Source organism: Uloborus diversus, chromosome 10 (genome assembly GCF_026930045.1).
Source record: "Uloborus diversus isolate 005 chromosome 10, Udiv.v.3.1, whole genome shotgun sequence".
NCBI lineage: Eukaryota > Metazoa > Arthropoda > Arachnida > Araneae > Uloboridae > Uloborus > Uloborus diversus.
Window position 1 is genome coordinate 86,796,461 of NC_072740.1, and position 23,164 is coordinate 86,819,624.

Below are 23,164 nucleotides of genomic sequence, written 5' to 3' on the forward strand. Positions count from 1 at the left end.
TATTTTTATATTTTCGTGAAAGTATCTCTTATACCCACGGAGATGTAAGCATTTCTTTCAAAAATGCAAAATTTTTTGAAGGTTTTCGGCTCATATTACGCAGCGTTTTCCGTCAAACGTAACGAAATTTTCAGAATATTTGACAGCATATGAGAGAAGCATAATAATAAAATTTGAAGTTAAAATATTGAAAATTTATAGAAATATGAACATTAAAGCAATTTTTTTTTACTGCGCATGCGCGAAAAATAGCAATTTATAACTTTCATAATAAAAAAGCTCAAATATATCCTACAACTCGTCAAAAAATTCCACCTTAATATCTTTAAAATTTAAAAAGTTATCAGCGATCTAATGAGCCGAATTTCTATAGTTTTTGGATAGGCGACGAATGGTAAGGGGTCATTCGCAAACTGGTAATACTTTCCTATTATCGTAGCAGAGTGATCCATGATAAGAACGGATTATTTGCGAATCATCCCTCACCTAATTAAATAATCATCCCTCGCGAATCATTCGTCACCTAATTAAGAATTACTAAAATTCGGCTCATTAAATCGCTCATAACATTGAACATTTTAAAGGTATCAAGGTGGAATTTTTTTATGAGCTGTAGGATATATCTGGGCTTTTGATGATGAAGGCTATAAATTGCTATTTTTCGCGCATGCGCAGTGAAAAGTTAGTTGCTTTTAACGTTCATATTTCATTAAATTTTCAATACTTTAACTTCAAATTTTATTATTATGTTTCTCTAACATGCTGTCAAATATTCTGAAAGTTTAGTAAAGTTTGACAGAAAATTCTGCGTGATATGAGCCGAAAACTTTCAAAAAAAAAATGCATTTCTTAAATAAATGCTTATATCTCCGTGGGTATAAGAGATACTTTCACGAAAATATAAAAATAAATTTTAGATAGGTTTTTAACTTATTTCCGAAATTTATAGCTTATTCCCAGCTATTTACAATGAAAAATGATCAAAAATCTTTTTTTGTTTCCTCAATTTGTTGCTCGTCCCCCAAAATGAATAGTAGACTTACCTTTTGTCGGAAAATGGCAGCTGAAGTACACCTTTTATGTGAACAAAAAATACAGAGCAATTGGTCTTTTATTTCTCGAGAAATCTGTAAAAATGTGAATTTTTGAAAGTGTCCCAATACTTTTGGTCATATAGTGTAAATATATATATATATATATATATATATATATATATATATATATATATATATATATATATATATATATATATATATATATATATATATATATTACATTTTTAAGCATGCTACCTACGAATAACACTAAAGAAAACACAGTATGGTTAACTTATATGATAACCTATTAAAAATGCTGATGTTACTAAAATTATTATTTTTATTTTATTTTTTTATTTTTTATGATGTCTCATAGCTCACATTATCATGAAAGTATATGGTAATTGAAATCATAAAACAAAATGCGTAAAACGTACTTTTTCATCCCACTCAGACATATGTGGAAACATTTCATTGGCAGCAAAGTCTTTAGCAATTTTTTGAATCTGAAGTTGTTCATCTGATAAGCCTAAAGCAGCTGAAATAAAAAACATAAATATCACACTATATGTTTACGGAATTTTCTCATTTATGCTTTTTCAAACTACCGTATAATCCCAAAAGTACCCCCCCCCCCCCTATTTTTAAAACAAAACTTGTTGATTTCAGAAGGGGGGTTATAATCGAGATTTTTCTGAAAAATTAGCCAAAAAAATTGTTTTTAGTAGCATTAATTTTAGAGTACAGAAAAGAAATAATAAGTAAATAAGAGTTAATATTAATGAAGAGAGAAATTAATTAATAAAAACCTGTCATAATTTTCTAGTTAGTAATAAATTGCATGAGGGCACCATTTTTTTCGAAAGAAAGGATTTTGCACCTTAAGTTGGCAAAACCCCTATAATTTATCGCTTTAAAATTCATTATGTACTGAATGTAATAAGGTTACAGTAAAAGAAGCAAAATCTTAATGTTTTTGTTTCAGAATAGAAGCAAAAATCGCAATCACGGCCGCAAATTCGTTATGAAGATCGTAATTTCGAAAACTGAGCTTTGCAAAGTTCGCGAACGCCAACACAGACATTTCTTACTTGATTTAGTAAAATTTACATTTCTGATGACCCTTAACTCGTTCAATTACATTATTTCTCCTTTTAAAGAGGTTATTTTTAAGTTTCGCGCTACTTTTTAAGCAACACGTTTCCAAAATGGCGTCACGATTTCAAAATGGCGCCGAATTGAAGATCGTTCAGTTTCACAAGTCAAAACAAAAATGCTCCTTCCAAAATGAATAAAAAGCAGTAAAATTGTATGACTTTCTATTGTAATACATGTGAAAAAAAAAAAAGGCGCCCTTGCATCAAAAGGAGTCTAGACATTTTGGAAGGAATAAACTGTGAGACCATTTTTTTTTCTTTTTTGTTTAAATCAATGTGTTTTCTTTCTTCCTTTTCTTTTTTTTTTTTTTTTTTTTTAGAAAAGCAAAACTGCACATGGAGGGGGAAACTAAACCTTTGTAAATGCTTTCTAAGTAAAGCAGAAAATGTTATCCTTTTTTTGGAGGGAGTGGCAAATGAAGATGATCGGAAAATTTTCAGGTGAAGGGAGGGAGGGGGGGTATATTCAGGATTTTAAAGTGATTTCACTTTACACTAAAAAAGGGGGGGCTATAATCGATAGGGGGGTTACTTTCATGATTTTACGGTATTATTACGATGTTTGGACCTAAAAGCAAAAAAAAAAAAGGCAGCCGTGCTAGAAAATACCTTGTTGCGTGAAAACGTGTTATACCTACCCGTGGTTGATAGTTCTTGATTTTTCTTCAAGAAAATAACTGTACCTTGGGAGAAACGTAATGAATTCAAATTGTGAGACATCGTTAGCATTTTGCGATTTTTTTTTTTTTTTTTTTTTTGACACCTTCGTAATAACTCACGTGTTGAAAAAAATATGTAAATATACTACTGGTCAAAATTAATTTTTAAGTTAAACTGATTTTTCCTTAAGTGCAATGTAGAAAATGAGTTTAAGGAGATTAATACTTAAAGAATCAATAATAGTTTCGCCCCATGGAATAACAAAAGAAGTGCTGCAAAACCTCTTGAATTGCATACCTATAAGAGCGGCTACTGTAATCAAACGAGAGGCGGCCCAAAAAACATAATGATTTTCGATTTAGTTGCACTCCCTAATAATTTTTTCTCTGCTCAGAGTAACTTGAAATTCTATATTTATTTCATTTATTTATGAAGGGAGCCAAAATATTAAATTTCTGATAACCTGAATAAGTTTTTTAATATAATACATATTTTTTTAAATAAAATTTAAATAATTACTTGTGTTCAATAACTTAATCATATCTTGTCTTTAAATTAATTTACATTTTGACGTTCAAAAGTACCAGTTATATTGGAAAAGAAAAAAAAAGGATCTTATGCTTGAAAAAATGTTAGATATTTTAAACTTCCGATACTTATGTCCAGTTCTGTAGACAAATCAATATTCAGTCCACAGGAGAGGAAATTTCTGCAAGCGAGCTATCCTTACATCCACCTCTTGTTTAATGAACTGGTCAAACATAGCCTAAAATGGCATTTTAGGGATTTAAAATTCAAACAATTTTGGTAGGGTATCTCTCCCCTCCCGTCACTTGTCTAACGTCTTCAAAAATAGCACAAATGCGTTTTTTGAAAGGAGAGCTCTCGAATTCCCACCACAACACCAAAGATATTTAAATTGCATTAAAGCCTCATCGCCAAAAAAAATTCCGAGGCAGAAACACTCCCCCTCCCCCCCCCCCCCCCCTCTCTCTTTCAACCTATAGTTTAAAATTGCGTTTTTAGAACTTCAACAGGACAAAATTTTTGCGCGCAGCTCCCAACTAATTCTGAACCGTCTTCTGATGTCATTAATAACAGCTTTGGGTTTTCAGGTCCCCCATCAAGTTCAAAACATTCTCAACCTTCCCAAAGATAGCTTGAAATTGCATTTCTAAAACTTAAATGTCCAAAACCATTGAGGGGACGGTCCTTGAAACCTTCTTTCTCAAAGAAAGCCTAAAATCGACTTCAGTTTCGAAAAAAAGTCGGGAGGGAACGCCTTCTCTTTTACTCTATCATTATAAATCATTTAAAGTAGCGCTTCAGTAAAGTAAGAAATAGCAACGTCAAAAAGCACAAATTGCAGATTACTGCAGACACGTGTTTCGGCGTTATAAGGAACGCCGTTTTCAATGCAAAAAGTAATGAGGTTATGGATGAAAAGACATCCGACAAAAGTCAAGAGCAGATAAGCAAAAAACAGCCTAAAAGATAAAAATAGCGGGTTAATCAAGCACCAATGAGAAAATTATAAACCAATAAAGACCCAATAGGAATGCAAACAAAGGGCAAGAGCTCTCTCACAGGCACAGTAAAGCCGAAAGAAAGAATTCAACTGGACAAAGATTAAGCCACAAATCTAAAACAAAAAGAAAATGTCAACAACCGTGAAACGCTAGAAAGAAAAAACTGAATGGAAGAAAAAACATCAGGAAATGAAATAAACAAAAACAAAAATTTTCGAGAAAGGAGAAAATAAAGATAAGTAGAAGAAAAAGGGGGGGGGGATGTCAACCCATGAAAACAAACAAAGCGAGATAGATAAAAATGAATGGAAAAATAAAAATAAAAAAAGTTTTCAAAATAGAAAAAATGGATGGGGGAAGGACAGTGTTAAAGATATGGGAGCCAGACATTGGAAAAATACGGAACTGCTTTAAGATCATTAACTAAGTTAGAACTGTTCCTCAAAATATGGAAAGATCCCCAAAAGTCAAGATCTGATGAATTGGGGCATTTTTGGATAATCTGATAAGAGTTAAAATCAAAAGATTGATTCGAATCCCAACAATGTTGAGCAATACTAGACTTATTTAATTGTTGTTTTTCACATAATTTTGATGTTCTTTCAAGCGGAATTTTAAAACACGCCAAGTCAATCCAATATAGGCAAGTTTACAACTACAATTAATTTTATACATTCTGCAACAATTAAGAGAGTGAATAGGAACTTTAAGAAAAGAGAATGAAAGTTTATTAATAGGAGAGAACACCACCTGGAACTGGAAACATTTTAGAATCTTAGTAACCTGATAGCTAACAGATGGAAAGAATGGCAAAACAACCAAATTATTTCTAATGAAGGTTCGATTAAAAAAACTAGTTTGGGATTTATTTGAAAGTTTTTTTCAAAATGGAATCAATCAAAGTTGGCGGATAGTCTCTATCAATTGCCACAGCTTTATTAAGGCTCTTCTAAACCTCTCCGTAAAATCTGACACGGCGAAATCACGAAATCGGTGGCAACGCAGAGGGTGTATATGGGAGGGTCTAACTCGATTTTTTTTGCACTGCTAATTGGTCAGATTTCATGATGGACAGCGTCAATCACTGAGTACGTGAATGGACAGCCATAAATCTAAGCTGTGCCCGAAGGTACTGTCTTTGCGATCGGACGAGGGCAGAGAGAGCTGCGAAAGATTCGAAGGATCCTGTTCCAAAACATGTTTCCCACCCGGCCTGTTTCCCCTCCGTAAATCAGTAAACATGTGTTTTCGTTTCTAAGTGTTTCTAGAGCTGACTGCTTACGATTTCCGAGAATTTGGTATTCAGCGAAAGCAATAGCAGGGAAAGCTGTCTGCGTTGTCCACTCAAGTTCTCCCGCCAAAGGGTGACAGAAGAAAAGAAGAAAGAAGACCATGTGTCAGGAAATTAACTTATTCTGCAAACTAGAAAATTTGCAGAATGCGTAGAAAATAGAATTGAGAAATGAAGGCAGAAAAAAAAGAGAGAAAAGAAAAGTTATAATATAAATTCAAGTGCTTTATTAATCATCTAAATTTCAATATTGAACATAGTGCGCACAAATGATGAACAAAATTTTTAAAAATCGAATTTCCGAAACTACTGCACATATCACAATAAGTAATACTTGAGAATAAATAGGAACATTCTAAGGTTTTTTTTCCCTTTTCAGTTACAAACAGGGGCGGAGGGCGGGAACAGAAATTAATGTTGCGAGGGGGGAGGGGGATGTATAATAGTCATTGAGATAAAAGGCGCAATTTCAAGAACTATCACTAACAAAAACAAAAACATATTCCACTATAAATATGGATGTTCTCAGACATTAGTCATTCGCCCTGAATAAAATTTTATCAGTTCCACAATGCTACAAGTTAGAAATAAATTCCCGTTCGTTGAATCTATTTTTTCATATCAACTGATGTATTTGACTGTACTCGGGTTTTCAACGCAGCATTTCAATCCGAAGAAAGGAGTAAGTAATAAAAACTACCTAATAACATAACATAAAATCAAGTTACATGATATAAAGTGGAAACAATAGATCGCAGTCCGACGGAAAAGGTATTTCTACTTCTTTCATTCGATTTAAAACTGCTCAGGGTTTGAATTTTTTAATGCAGTAATGAAAATAATTGAGATCAATATCATTAAGTACAATAATGACACCTTGAGAACAAAAATTAACATTACACAAAAACGGTGAACTGTGCACTGGAAAATTGTTAAAAGCCATTTTATAGCTGCCGAGGACAGACCAGGCATTAAAACAAAATGTTCGCGTACATTCAAGGAGGATATGATAAAAATTCTAATTTTATTAACCCAGTATGTCGAAGGGAAACATGTTAAGAAGTATTTTTTTATCATTTCATTGAACAAAAGAACCTTTCAGTAATTCATGCATTAGAGACGTACCGTGTAGCACTTTGGTCGAGTATCGAGTTCCAAGTTCCAATTATGTTTTAAGAAGAACCACCGACACTTACGTGACGAATTTTGAACTCAGTGGTCAGTGGAAGAGTAGTATATACCTCCATGTCCACACACACACACAAATAATAGTTTTAAAAACAAAATTCCAGCCGAAATTTAATTGCGCATTATTGAAAAGATTTGTTTCTGTCAATAATTTTGACAAATAAGTTATTTTTTAAATTAAAAATAAACAAATACATAAAAGGTAATGTTAATCAAGTTGGAATTAAAACAAATTATATCAATCCATACTTCTAGTCCGCCAAACGTAAATAATGTTTAAAAGCAAGTGGAACAACGTTAAAAGCACAAATGTGCAGGAGCACTGCAGACACGTGTTTCTGCATCACAAGGAACATTTTTTCAGTGCATAAAATGTGAGCTAATGAATGTTTAATAATACGACTTTTGTCGGATGTCTTCAAATCCATAAGCTCACGTTTTGTGCATTGAAAAAAGCATTTCCTGTAATGCCAGAACACGTGTCTGCAGTATTCCTGCACATTTGTGCTTTTAACGTTGTTTTATTTTTTAAGAAAAGGTACTTTTATGCTGCAAAAATCCATTTAATAACATAAAAATTTCATATTTTCTGTACTTTTTTTGCTCCATTTTTAATAAATAAGTTTCATTAACTTTGGGTATTAAAATATAAGATTTACTCCATTGAAGCATAAAAAAATTCATTATTCTCAAAATTTGAATTTGACTTTTAAATTTGAATTGTAAATGATTGCAGTACATTATATGCTTGCACTTTTTTATTAATTGTAAAATCTGCTTTGAACAATATTCAATTTTTTACAACTACGCGGTATTGGCCGAGTTCATGATCAAAATATGGCCGAGTACCGAGTACTCGATGCGTCTCTAGCATGCATGTTGCAACAGGGAAACTGACAAAAAAAATTTTTTAAAGTTAATGACAATGTCTGAAAAATATCTACTTCACACTCTTGCAAAACTCTACCTCGCAATAATCTATTCTGTTGTGCTAGTAATTAAACTTTCCATAGCTGTAATTCTGTGATCAAAATATAAATATGCTACAATCCTACAAAGCTTTTTTAAAAAGGTTTCTTTTGGTATTTCTGCTTTATTTTCGTTCACGTGGAATAGGAATGAGGCTCTTTTCCGTTACGATTAAAATTTGTAATTAACGTATGAATGCTTGGTGTCTTTTCAAGTTTTCTTGAAGATGTAAAATATGAGCACCTAACATATTTGATTAAAAATTTATTTTAAAATGAGGGAGAAGAAGAAGGAGAAAGCTATAAAGACATATTTTTTAAAGTTTAAAACATCTTCAGGGGTGCCATTTTCAACCCCATCGCCCTCTGCAGGCGCAGCTCCAGCACGATTCCTCTGGTCCTGAACACTGGCCCCAAGTAGCCGATGCTCGTGGTCAGTAGTGTCCATGTCCTAGACACAGGCACCCTCTCACACACACAGGAACAGGAACAGTTTCTACAAACAAGTGAGTGGGGTAGTAACCAATGAGTAGCGTCCTGTCGCAACTCGTGATTGCGAAAAACATAATTTGAATTCAAAATTTCAAAATTCAAATTAATTTTGAAAAAAAATTTTTTTTTGTTTTGTTTTTTTAAATCTGGTTTCAATCTGGCCATTGTTGGTGATATTTAGAGAATTAACTATTGAATCAAATTAAAATTGCCAATAATGGGGAAATAACTTTAAATTGGTGTAAAAGGAAGTCATGTGATGCACACATCAGCTCGTTTCTTTTAGTGAAACTCGAAGGAAATGAATGAGCTCTATCGGTGTTTTTCGCGGGCTTTTGAATGGCACCAAAATCGAACTGATAGACTAATTATTTCGGTTAGAGAGAGCCATTTAATGCCATTTTCAGGCTTTAAAATTAAAATTCGAAAGGTTCGGTACTTTTTGCATTCAAAAACCCTCCTACGTTCCTTCTCGGGTGCCCAAGTACCTCCCTGCCAAATTTGGTCGAGATCCGACGGAAACTGTGGATTTGTACAGGTAACATACACACACACACACATATAAATATATTCTCTGTTTTATTTATATAGACTAGCTGCATTTCCAGGCTTTGCACGGTATACCTCGAAAATATAAGTTTTGTCAAATGACGCATGTTCAACAATCAGGCTTCAATTAGAGAAAAAAAATACTACAAAATTTCCCATCAAAACAATCATTCTCAAAGATAGAAAAAAGAAAACGGGAAATCAACAGTTCCCGAAAAAATTAAACGCAACCCTCCAGAAATACAACTAAAATCCTAAAAAAAAAGAGAAAGAAAAAAAAGAAGACTAATCGCCTAATAATAATCAAAAGGGGAAATTTTTACCTCAAAACAAAAACAGAAAACAAAATTTTATTTAGTCACAACCGAGAAAAAAAGAGGGGTAACCTTCTGAACGCTAATTTAAAATGAGATCGCGCAAACGATAATTTTCCGATTTAAAATTTCTGTACCATATATCTTAGCAGTGCTTTTTAATGTTTTCCCGGGGATTTTACAGATTTTTTTTTTTTTTTTCAAAATTCGAAGGAAATGAAGGAATTCTTTGGGTGTTTTTCACGGACTTTCGAATGGGACTTGAATTAAAGAAATCGTAAATTATTTCGGGTAGAAAGAGCCATTTAATGCCATTTTCAGGTCCTAAAATTAAAATTGGAACGGTTTGGTTCTTTTTTTTGGCGTTCCAAAAACCACCTACGTTCCTACTCGGGTGCCCAAGTACCTCCCTGCCGTGTGTGTGTGTAACGGAAACAAACTGTTGATTATATATAACTAGCGACGGTTATTCATAATTTTCAATAGACTTGGTAAATATGATACATTATGTAATGTTTATCAAATTTACTAGTTTATTCACATAATTTCCTATTCTTCGTGGATAATGCAACAAATTAGGATTATTTGTGGAGTAATGAGATCTTAATTGCAAAAACTGAACATTTTCAAGCAACACAAGAAAACTCAATCGTCTAAAAAAAGAAAAATGTCTCGGTTGCAATTAAAATTTCTAATAATATTTCAATTAAAAAACTGAAATGTGCCTTTTTTTTGTACATTACTTTCATTTCTTGCCTTGGAAAATGTATATTAGATAATAGTATTAATTCTATAAAAAAAAAGTTTATATTATTAACTATTTAATGTTTACCTAAACAAAACGGAACTTCAAATTTAATTACATATTTAGAATTCTATATAATGTCAAAGTCTTGAAAATTAAAGATCTGAAAGTAAATGCATAACACACAATAAACTATAGGGGGCGCTGCAATCACTGTCTAATGGTGGATGTAAAAGGTAGAACAAACAGTTGCCGTAACTTATAACCTGCTTTGACGGTGAATGACAGTAATTTTTGATCGTGTTTGTGGGAAGCTTTCTTTTCTATTCTTCTGAAATTACATTACACAACAAACTGTCTGAAGCCTGTAATTTACCCCAAAGAAAACACGTGGAATGGAATGTTTTACCTTTTTCTTTAGTATTGTTAATCACCGCAAGGTAGCGTATTCAAGCTCTGGAGTTGCAAATAGAATCTGACCGTTCTTTAAATAATTTGACTAAGTTTAATAATTTTAAAAATTTATTTTAATTGGTACGCTTTTATTATGTACGCTTCTGCCGATGACATCAGAAATGATGAAATACTATTCACTGTTGCCATTCGTAGAGCGTAATATTTAATTCGCATCTTTACTCAAGTGTAATGGCAACGATATGGTTGATAGCAAGCGTAGAGCGCAATATTTAATTCGCTTCTTGATTACAATAACGTGAAAACGCAATACACAGATGCGCCTTAGTACATCATTTGTGACGTCATAAAGACCACGTCTTATTTTCAAAATCGGACATGTTAAAAAATAAGCATCTGGAAATAAAAGTTTTTTCTCGCTTCATGTTTTTTTTTTTTTTTTTTTTTTGTGCTTATTCTATCAATTTCAATGACTAAAAATAGTACTTTTGACTGAAGGAAACAACCCCATTTTGAATAATCTCTGCGGAATATGTATAATCGCCAGATTAATCTCATTCTACTGCACATACACTCAGGAGTGGGAAATTTCATGATTTACTCGCCACTTTTCCCCTAATGTGGCTAGTGTATTTTAAGTGAATTCGTTTATATTTTTGCAAATTTCACATCGAGATATAAATCGCAATCACTGTACTTGGCTATATATTTTTTAAATTAATAATTTAATAAAGAAATACATAAATAAAAATGGCATTTCGAATTTTTTTCCCATTATAAGATGCGGTAATTTTCACTGATTTTTCAAACAAAATAACTTCTACATTTAAACGGGGTACTTATATTAAAACAGCATTGAAAAATATATCACCTAAATAATTTCAAAAACTTATCGAATAGAACTCGAAAGAAGAAAAAACTTTTTAGAACGAGTTTCGTCGATGTCACAGAAATACAAGACCAACACACAAAACGACAAAGAATGAATGGTCATTAGTAGGGATTCAGTAATTTATTGCCTGCCATTGAGGCAAAGCGGAGGAGCGGAGAAGCAGAAGACAAGACCCTGAAGACCCTGGGGGAGAAGAGAAAGTGGTCCCTCAAAGTGGGAGGAAATGGGTGTGGTCTGGTGAAAGGCGTGTTTTTCGCAGTTTTTCACAATTTTTCGAAAACAAGGCTTTACTCCGTGGAGAATATCAATAGAACAAATTGTCTCAGAAACAAACTCAAAATATGTTTTTAAAGAGAAATGTTCAATCTTTTGCGCTCCTTTTTCAGTTTTTCCATATCATTTTTCAAACGTGTTAAAATAATCGTTTAAAGTTTTAAAATGCTATTAAAGAAATTTCAAAATAACTACAGAAAAAATAAAAAAGCGCATATCTAGTTCTGTGTCATAGCCATCGTTTAAAACAAACCACATGAAAATGTTCCAGTAATTTCTCGTGTTATGCTTTGCATAGGTAGCAGATTTTCCCGTAGAGAAAGCATTAGCGTAGAAAACCAAGATGGACGGTATAGAAGAGCCTTAAGAAGTTCAGATGAGGATGCTAAGATAAGGCAAAGTAACTTTACTGGAGGGGCAAAGTAACTTTACTGTTGAAAGTGAGAGGGCAATTGCCCCCCTTGCCCTCTCGCACGAGCCACCTATGCCTATTTGTGATTCTGAGTATCTTTAAAAGGGATAAATAACCTCATTATTTGTGCATGAATTATATGATTAAAACATTTTCTTATGTAGGAAGAAAAATACTGCTGTGTTTTACCTACAATGGTGTTAATAATTCACTAAGCTTTAAAGAAAAAGTTTTTAAAACTTAAAAACTAAAATGTCTCTTATTTTACAACAATTTTTAAAGTTATTTATAAATCAGAGACTTTGATGTCACTCTATGTTATGTTGACGTACTTAAATTGGTCCTCACTCGTTAAATGTTAAAATCGTACTTTCAAATGTTGTCATACATACTGGGAGAGTGGCTAGTATTAATAGTAGAATATTTGAAATTTACGTCAAAAATCGTAATCTTAGGCAATATTTAATAATGATGCAGGAAAGGGAATTTGGGGTGTCCTTCCATAAGTTTTTCAACGTTGAAGTCAATTTTAAACTATATTTGGTGATATTAGGGGTCAGAGCTTCTTCCGGATTTTTTTCGAAATTGAAGTGTTAAAAAGTAAGAAAGAGGTGCTTTATGACTGATCTTGCAAAAATTTGGAAGTTGAATCGTAACGGCACAATTTCAGGCGACAAATAAAATTATTCCTACAGTGACTAACCCTGATGGGTAATAAAGCTCAGATTAGTATACGAAAGTAAAGGTAAATTTATTTTTAATTTTGGGAAAGCGTTTTTATCGATTTTTTAAGTGACAAATTCGAAAGAAGTGGAATGAAAACATACAAGTCTCATGAACCCATGAGAGAGTTTCGTGGAACCCTGGGGTTCCGCGGAACACAATTTAAGAAACGCTGCCCTACGTCATCAAAGACAGCCTAAAACCAGGGGTCTCCAACCTTTTTTGCTCACGGGCCACATTGTTAATTTTTCGTGGCAAGGAGAGCCAACAATCCAACAGTATTTTAGTTCAGATAGTTTAGTTACTGCAAGCGTCCCCACCAATGAATTAACTTCAATTTTTTTTTTTTTTTGGTAATTTTGGTTTAGTGGCATGAGTGTAGCTAGGATTCACGTTAGGGGGGGGGGGCAAGCCAAGGTACAGCGGCTTTTTGTTCAACTTTGCCCAGTGCCCTATCTTCGTTGTTTCAAGGCCAGGGAAAGACTTGAGGGTGCTGCCCTTACCCATCTTGCTTCAATTACCTATGCTAAAATTTTATTTATGAAAAAAAAAAAAAAAATGATTGAATTTACAAAATGTAAGATAGACACCAGAAGTTATAAGTAATTAAACGTTTTTTGCAGCCTTGAAAAGGACGGAGGTTAGGGGATAGAGTTGTATCCCCCGGAAATGTTTACAAATTGAAGTCTTAAAAACGCAGTTTTAAGAAAATTTTTGGTGGTGTTAGAGATGCTTGGGGGACAAGTTTCAGCGTTCCCGGAGAAATTTTCAAAATGCACATCAAAACTCGCATTTTCAGGCAATTTCAGAAAAATTAAGGGAAAGAGGGGTTGCAATTTTCTACCCCAAATTATTTTTCAAAATGTAGTCAATTTTATGTTATCTTTCGGGAATTCAAATGCTTTTCTTCCTTACAAATTAGTTTTGAAAATGCAATTTTAAATTATCTTTGGTGGTTTGTGAATTGTGATGTTTAGAAAATGGGGAAGGTCCACATGCTCTCTTCAGGAACTTTTTGTGAATAAAGCCCAAGAAGCACACTTCAGGATATCTTTGATGGCATTAAAAGAATGGTGAGAATTTAATAGTTGTTCCAGATTTTTTTTTTTTTTTTTTTTCAAAAACGCTATTCGAGATGTTTGTTGAGACGCTTAGATAGGACCCGAGGAATCTCTACCCGGAAATTGTTTGAAATTAAAATCACTAAAACATCATTTAAGTATAATTTTGGTCAAATGAGAGGAAAACAGGTAAGCGACTATCCTCCAAAAATTTTTTGAAATTGAAGTCCCAAAAATGCAATTTCCAACTATCTTGGGGACTTAAGGGAGGAAAGAGACAGTTAAGACTCTCTTCTAGGTAGAGACAGTAGTTGCTCCATCCTGCCCCCCACCCCCCCCCTCTGAGTACGATCGTACTATGTAGCGGTTTTTGAGATTTTCTTGGCTTAAATTTATGACATTCAGATATATATATATATATATATATATATATATATATATATATATATATATATATATATATCTTCGGGCTGGGAAAAATCTGCTTGCGGGCCGGATTTGGCCCACGACCCGTAGGTTGGAGAGCCCTGGCCCTAAAATGACTGGCATCTTTGATAAAACCTTCAGAGGGAACCCAAACCTCCCCTTTCACCTATCTTGATCAAAAATTGCATTTTTTTTTAACTTTAATTTTGAAATTTTCGTCTAACCAGCCCCCCTCCCGCATCTTTTTCAATCTAATGCCACAAAACAAAAGGTAAAAATGAATGCTTTCAAAGTTTCGAAAATTTCCCCGGTGACTTCCACCGACGCGACGTTTGCCTCATCTTCGTCCTTCCTCCGTTCTGACGCTCTGACCAGAGGCGGCGCGAAACGGGGTGCAAGGGGGGCAATTGCCCCCTGGTGCCGCTTCCGATTCTTAATGGATGTGACCGATCACGTGGGGTAACCATTTCACATCTTGGGGCCAAAATCTGAGTGCTTACCGGTCTTTTAACATTGCGTTCTCGCTATTCTTAGCTCATAGATTAATTTATAGTCATATTTATTTATTTGTTCATTTATTTCTTCCTTCATTTTAGCATCTACTTACTGTGCCGTTAAGTGCGTGAATAGGGCAGAATCGGGCACCAAATTATATCGTTTACCAAGAGAACGTAAGGTAAAAACGTAAAATCTGGTTGCATTGAATCGGCAGAGATGGATTAACTTCGTTTATCTCTCCATCCCCCCCCCCCCCGGTGTGCATCCCTGTATAACTCAATGTTTTTGTTTTACTTCCTTTTACAAAAAAAAGGAAGTATTGTATTCGCGAAAAAAATTTCACTCAAAATTCGGCCTTAATTTCCATTTTGCTCACCCCCGAATTAATGTGTTTTTTTTTTTTTTTTCCAACCCGACCACAAGCGGATAAGTGCCTAAGAACGTATAAACATCCGAAATATCCATTTTGACATTCCCCGAGTGAATTACAACGACTTTTCTCGTGACATCCGTATGTGCGTATGTATGTCGCATAACTCAAAAACGGTATGTCCTAGAAAGTTGAAATTTGGTACGTAGACTCCTAGTGGGGTCTAGTTGTCAACCTCCCCTTTTGGTTGCATTCGGGTGTTTCTAAAGGGGTCTTTTGCCCTTTTTGGGGTGAAATCATTGTTAATTTCGATAGATACTCAAGTGGTGTTATAATTTGGCGGACACTTGGGACGCTGGGACGATATATCGCCAGTCTTTTGGTAGCCAAGTTTTGTCGCCAACTTGGCGACAAATTTGGCGTTTTTTTTTAAATATGGTTTCAATTTGGCCACTGGTGGTGATATTTAGAGAGTAAACTATTGAATTACATTAAAATTACCAATAATGGGAAAATTACATTAAATTGGAGTAAAAGGAAGTCATGTGATGCACACATCATCACGTTTTGTATATATTTTTAACATTTATTTCAGTATTCAAAAACTCACGTTCCCCCCCCCCCCTCCAACGTACCCGTAGTTTAAAATATTGCATTTCCTGAGTTTTTACTTTTTTAGTGAGTTCTTGTTCATTTCTTCTCTTAGGATTATTTTAACAGGATTTTTTTTTTTTTTTGTGTATCATAAAGTATGAATTGTAACTTTTCCGTATAAACACGTATTTATTAAATGGACAGTTCTTTATTTATTTACTTTTCTTCAACAATATCGATAGATTTGGCCAAAATTTAAAATTCAAATTATTTCAGCGCAGTTAATACTTAAAACTTTATCGTCGATGTTTCTATTTGTCTCAGATCTGTAATCTGAATGCTTGTTTAGTGAATTCGGAGAAAATGCCAGTGAAACGAAAGCAACATTTTGAAACAAGCAACTATTACTTTTATGTTTAACAGAATTGTAAGCATGCATTAATGTGCAGTACAAAATTAATAACAAGAGTAATGAATTCATCTCTTTATATGTATTTTAAAACTTTTGTTTAAAATCTTAAGCAAATTTATTACTTTTATTCATCCTTACTATGATTTTGTGAGTTAATATGACAAATTTCTCCTTTTATTCATCATTGACATTAAAAAAAGAAAACAAACGATTATTCACGAACATTATGTTATTGAGAGAGTTGATGTTTTAAAAACATTTATACTAATCCAATGTCTTACATTTTAACAATTTTGCAATATAAAACTTGAAAAACTCACCGTATTTCGCTGTGTTATTTTTAACGAACATGTTACTTTACTTTTTATTAAAAGGCAGAAAATCTTACTTTACATTTCATTGCTTTACTCATTCGAAGTTTTATTTAAATCCACTTTGTGTATTGTAACTTTAATGCGGAAGACGATTATTTATATTTTAAGTTAATGATTAAATATAATTATAAGTTTTCAAAAAAGAATTCAATCCTTGAAATAAATAGAGAAAGATTGTTTTAATTCATTAATTTTATGGATGAAAAGAAAGCCGCTTTATTTTTAAATACTACATTTGTTTTCAATTCGACATTTCATTTCAGTTTAATAATAAAAACCTATATTCTGTACAAAGAGGAACTGTAAGTCTCATATTTATACATTTGTTATGTTAATTTAAAATTCAAAGAATCAGTAGTTTAAATCCTTGTAACATACATCTTAATTATGTGTGTCTGTTACGATTAAAAATATCTACTTTATGGTTAATAAAGTATATCTGTTGCGATTAATCAGTGGATGATTAATTATTTATGCTATTCTGATAATCAATACAATCGTAATATCTATTCTTTCAACATAAATATCCTATTTCCATGCTTTCGGGAACGAGAGTAAAAAAATATTTCGCAAAAAGATCGAGAATTATTGTAAAACATCTTTGCACATTAAAATGCTTTAATATCAAAATTAATACTATTCTTATCAAGTAAAAGTAAATACTATCCTTATCAAGTAGATTTATCCTTATCAAGTAAAAATTTTTTTAAAAAAGTTAATGTACATTCAAATTTTTGTTATCTCGAAGAATCTAGGAATATTTATTAACAAGGAGTTACTAAGAAACCACTATTTCATCATAGCCAGACATATGTCATTCCAAATACAACCCATTGGTTTTTTCAAAATATTGACGGATCTTCTTTTTGAAATGGGTCAGAAAACGAAGAGACAGAGAAATAACACGCCACAAAAGTCATCGTACACTCAAATATTTTCGAATAAATTCATGATTAAAATTATCATATGCCGTTTTATTAATATTTTTGCATTGTGTTGACCCTTATAAGTCATTTGACTTTAATGTTTTGTTTATTTATTCCTTAATATTGTGCTTATTACTGTAAAATCACTGGTAAAAAACCGCAAACACCATTCAAAATTCGAATTTCTTTCCCAGAATAGCGGTAAATTGGTTTGAAATGACTCTAAGTTACTTAATTTAATTGTTTGTATAGTAAAGTGCTTGATAAAATGCTTTAAAGAAAGGAATCGGACCGAAAACAAGGTAAGAAAAGGTCAACCGCAAGTTGACAAAGCGTGATCGGAGATTTAAAACTGAAAAAATTATGAAAAATACACATTTGAGTGCTGTAAAAGTTTCTACCGAGTTAAAAGAAAAATTTTACGTTTAATTTTCACCTAAAATATTTCGCCAAGTTCTGGATTAAATGGGGTTTCCTCCCGCAGAAATTTTCTTGGTCGCGCGAAAAACAGAAAGGTTACGCTTTTCGTCGCAAAATCAAGGATAAATAAGCTCAAAACATTCTAGAATTACGTCTTACTTACAGATAAAAATGAATGCAACATTTTTGGTTAAATTGTTGCATAATTGTAAGTAGAAGAAAAAATTAGGAACTTAATCTTAAGAACTTAGTTGAATCAGTTAATCACGACGGTGGAGGTGTTCTAGAGTGAGGGTGCATATCAGCATCAAGACTTGGTAGTTTGGAATTTTTTGATGAAATAATGAATCATGCTATTCCTTTAAATATTTTAAAAACCAATTGTGAACTATTAGCCAAAAATTTGGTTATTGGAAACAACTTTGTTTTTTATCAAGATAACGATATGAAGCACACGGTTTTCAACGTTTGCGTCTAGTGCCTCGAAAATTGTCTAAAATTTAGAAAATACCCCCTCAATCTCCAGATTTGAACTTAATGTAACGTATTTAGAGATATATGGAGGCTAGATTACGAAAATACGGCTTTAAAACGAAAATAGAGCTAGAAACAGTAAGACTCGACGTGTGGTTGAACACTTACTCAGAAATTACGCAAAAAAAAAAAAAAGAAAGAAAAAGAATGAAATCTATTCCCAGACGTTTAAAAGGTGTTATGAATACTGTATGATATTCTACTAATTAATAATTTAATAAAAAGTTAGATTATTCAATAATATATAGACATTTTATAAAGTGTGCAAAGACTTTTGTGACATAAAATTTCCGGCACTTTTTGGTTTTTGATTTTTTAAAAATTAAGTTTTAATATTTTTTAAACACTTTTCATGTAGTTTTGTTAAAAATTGATCATAGATCTTATAATTAAATACCTATTCCGAAATATTAATTCTAACCAATGGATTGGGGCCTATTTCGTTGAAAGTCGTAGGTGTACGAAGACTTTTGGGAGCCACTGTATATTCATCATTTCATTCTTTTTATTTTTGAGCTGGAAGGCTTCCCGTTTCTTTTTACGTCACTAATTTAAAGTTCTCGTTTTCAAAAAAAATTGGGGTGGGGGGGGGGAGGATATAACCCCTTGGTGACTGTTCTGCATTGGATCAATCGTCCCCCCCCCCCCCCCAATAACGAAGAACCAGCGACGCCCATGCCTGTAGCCATTGGAGTCTTTAGAAGGAATGTATAATAGTTCTGAAAGAAAAATGTGATGCTTTAATTTTTTTTAGTCAGAGAGGCTTAAAAAAGAGCTTCATTCAAAACAGACATGTTCCTCCTTTAACTTACAAATGACTTCTTGTTTTTCATGCGTTTGATAAATGTTTTTTTTTTCCATTTAAAAGATGCGGGAATTAAATTACCCATCATAAAATAGATAGCTTTCATAAGTGAATTACTTTTGAAAGTTATTTTATTTTTCCTCTAACTAAAAATCGGTATTTTTTATCTGAATCAAACAATTATCTTCTATGCCTAATTACAAACTGGAATTCTTTGGTTCCTTGTTCAAAATTATTGTAAAATTAAAATCGCAGAACTTTACATTGTTAAAGTAATAAGATAATTAACAAACGCAATAATATTTCTATTGATTTATGGATAAAGATGCAATTGAAACATATTTGCATATGTTTGATATCTTCATCCATCATTTTTTTATTAAGTTATTGACACATATAGATAATTTTTCTTTATTTCAATTTATTATAATTATAAAATATATTCATTCAGCTTTTTTTCTTTTTTTTTTTTTTTAACGAATAGCGTTTTACACAACTTTCTACAGAGAAGCAAAGTGTCCTCTAAGCTCTATGTATTGTCTGAACTCTAAATTTGAATTAGACTAAAAATTTTGTGATGCACAGCATTTAGTTAAAACAGCGATACGGGGAGTTGTCGGCCATGTTGGGGCCAAACACCGGCTGTCTTCCTAGGAATGATGTGAAAAAATATTGGACTTCATATTCGAATTCAGTTTCGAGTTATTTTGGTTTTAGTAAAAAATTTCAAAGTGTACGAACACTTTTGGGAGCCACTGTAAGTAAGAATTTAATAAATATCCGTGTGCTTAAAAGTAAAAGAAGATAAAACCAAGTTCATAGATACAAATTTTCAGGAAGCAACAAGCACGTGTTTCGGAGTTACAAGAAACCCTTTTTCTATCTTAAAGAAGGGAGTTTATGGATAACTCATTTTTAACCGACGAAAAAACGGAGGAGGTTCTCAATTCGACACGTATATTTTTTTTTTTTTTTTTTTTTTAATGTATGACCACGCATAACTTTTTACAGAACAGTCTGATTTTGATAATTCTTTTTTTATTGGAAAGGGTATACCCCGAAGGTGGTCCCATAAAAATTTTGAAAAAAAAATTCCTACCCTAAGGGTGGGAAAAGGGGGTTGATTTGTTGTTCACTCACAGATTTTTAATGTATGACCACACATAACTTTTTACAAAATAGTCCGATTTTGATAATTCTTTTTTTATTGGAAAGGTTATACCCTGAAGTTGGTCTCATATAAATTTGGAGAAAAAATTCCTACCCTAAGGGTGGGAAAAGGGAGAGATTTGTTGTTCACTCACAGATTTTTTTGTATATGACCACACATATTTTTTTACAGAATAGTCCGATTTAGAATATTCTTTTTTTTATTGGAAAGGGTATAGCCTGAAGTTGTTCCTATATAAATTTGAGGGAAAAAATCCTTCCCTAAGAGTGGGGAAAGGGGGGCGATTAGTAGTTCACTCTAAGATTTTTTGATGCTGAATTGGTATAACAAAAAAAAAAAAAAAAAAAAAAACCTCACGATGAATGAGATGCAGACTTGTATGTCTCTCGTGTGTACTCTCTTGAGCAGGTAAACGACAGTATCTGCAGAAATGAGTTTTCGAGATATTTGAAGAATTGTGCGCTGGATTCAGTACTATCAACTGGGAAATGTTGGAATTATATTTTTTTTTAGCGGAAACCAAATAAGTTAATTTGTACAACAAAGCTAACGTACAAACAATGATGACAAAATGCAAAAAAAAAAAAAAAAAAAGATAAAATTGCAGTTATAGCCCTTTACCTGCACACGGCAGTGTAGACCTCTCAATCTCTGGTACTTGTGATTAGGGTTAGTTTTCAGTGCCAGTCGTCAAACATTTTTTATATTCAGGATTTGTATGAAAAAATAGGGCGAAGTTTAGTGATGGTGACATACTATTTTTAACCGACGAAAAAACGGAGGAGGTTCTCAAATCGACACGTATATATATATATATATATATATTTTTTAAAATGTATGACCACACATAACTTTTTACAGAATAGTCCGATTTTGAATATTCTTTTTTTATTAGAAAGGGTATAGCCTGAAGTAATTCCCCTATAAATTTGAGGGAAAAATTCTTACCCTAAGGGGGGGGGGGAGAGGGGGTGATTAGTTGTTTACTCCAAGATTTTTTGATTCTGAGTTGGGTATTACAAAAAAAAAAAAAAGCTCACAATGAATGAGCTTCAGACCTGTATGTCTCTCGTGTGTACTGCCGTGGGCAGGTAAGCGGCAGTATCTGCAGAAATGAGTTTTCGAGATATTTGAAGAAATGTGTGTTGGATTCAGTAGTACTAACAATAAGAAAATGTTGGAGTTATATATTTTTTTCAGCGGAAACCAAATAAGTTAGTTTGTACAACAAAGCTAACGTACAATAGATGACAAAATGCAAATTCGTCAGCAATTTGTGTTATCGTAGAAATATCGATCACAGTAGGAAAATGCACACGAACATCTTTATACAGTGCATTATTCTTTAGGAGCCACTGCAATGCCACTTGAAGTTTACCTATATCAATTTGAAACTCCCTAGAATGTTCTAAATTTTCACGACTTTCTACTACGAGCACTAATCCAGTTTGATTAGGTTCAAGCGGAAGTTGTTCCGCCAGCTCGACCACATCCTGAGCAAAAAGGATTGCCTGCCCTTTGCACCAGACTTGGCTCAAACGATTTTGAACTTTTATTATTTTAAGAAATGGCACTACTCTGCAAATAAAACGTTTCTCAATTTCCGATAACTCATCAATTTCTGTAGGTATTGCAGCTACCGACATTTTGTTCCAATAGGTCTGGGGTGGAGTTTTATGTTTTTTAATATTGTTTGAGCATCGTGAACAAGTAATTATATTACCTAAAGCTACCAGTTCGTTAGGCAAAATAGAGCCTAAATTTTTAGTTTGCAATTTCCTACGTTGCTGAGGATACAAATTTTTTTTGCATATTGAACACGACAAGTCAGCATAAACATTAATTGATTTCTTAAAGTTTTCTGCGTTACACTGGTTTCTTCGATCGCGAGCTGCTTGTCGCATGGCGCTCAGACGAATAGTTCTCTCCTCGGAAGATTCGTGAAGTACCACCATTGCTGAACGGTTACGAGCAGCATCCAAACGCAGCATACGTTCGTCCTCAATTTCATTTGAAACTCGCTCTCTTACAGATATAAACGATGAGCGCGTTGCTCTTCACTCTCATTTGAAAGTCGCTCTCTTATCAGATCTAAACGATGAGCGCGTTGCTCTTCACTCTCATTTGAAAGTCGCTCTCTTATCATATCTAAACGACGAGCGCGCTGCTTATCACTTTCTTGCAATAACCTATCGTTATTGTAGCTTCTCATTCTAGACGGTCTTTCCTCGCGCTGACCTAAACTCTCCTGTGAATGTGTTAATGTAATTCTCTTTCTGTTTGCTTCCAACCTTTTTTCTTTCTCATTAATAGATTCTTCTAAACATCTTTTCCTCATCCGAGCAGCATTTTTTGTAGGCCTACCTATGTTAGTATATAAAGCCTGCTTTTTTAAAATTATTTATGTAACACAACAGATAATTGTTAAAATACGATTATATATATATATATATATATATATATATATATATATATATATATATATATATATATATATATATATATATATAATAGCTAAAGTAAGGTAGGTAGATATTTTAAAAGTAATCAAAAATATAAGCATACAGATTATAGCCACATTAGTAGCTTATAGCCACAAAAAATTATAAAATAAAAACTTTTTAACAAAAAAATTGAACCGCCGAAAAAACTGAAAAGCAAAAAATAATAAACCATTTTAATTAAACCTTAATAACTAAGTTCTTAAACTGATGTAAGTATACCTAAGTATATATTTTTGTAATAATTTAGAGTTTTTAATTAACCTTAATAACTCAGTTCTTAAATTAATGTAAGTATACCTAAGTAGTTTTGAGTCGGTGCCAAACAATAAATAAACAAAGATCCCTAAATTACCTAAATTTAAAGAAATAACCAAATAAAATTAGCAATGTAATGTGAAATGTCCGGCGATAAACATAAATGTTTC

General features: G+C 32.8%; 1 protein-coding gene across 1 annotated transcript in view; it reads right to left on the reverse strand.

Moving 5' to 3' along the window:
• The window catches only part of LOC129231263 (isobutyryl-CoA dehydrogenase, mitochondrial-like), a 70,683-nt gene that overhangs the window by 35,713 nt on the left and 11,806 nt on the right, over nt 1-23,164 (reverse strand). The window contains exon 2 of the mRNA XM_054865544.1: nt 1,475-1,575. Within this exon, the coding sequence (XP_054721519.1) occupies nt 1,475-1,575 (101 nt within the window). The remainder of the gene's footprint in view (nt 1-1,474; nt 1,576-23,164) is intronic.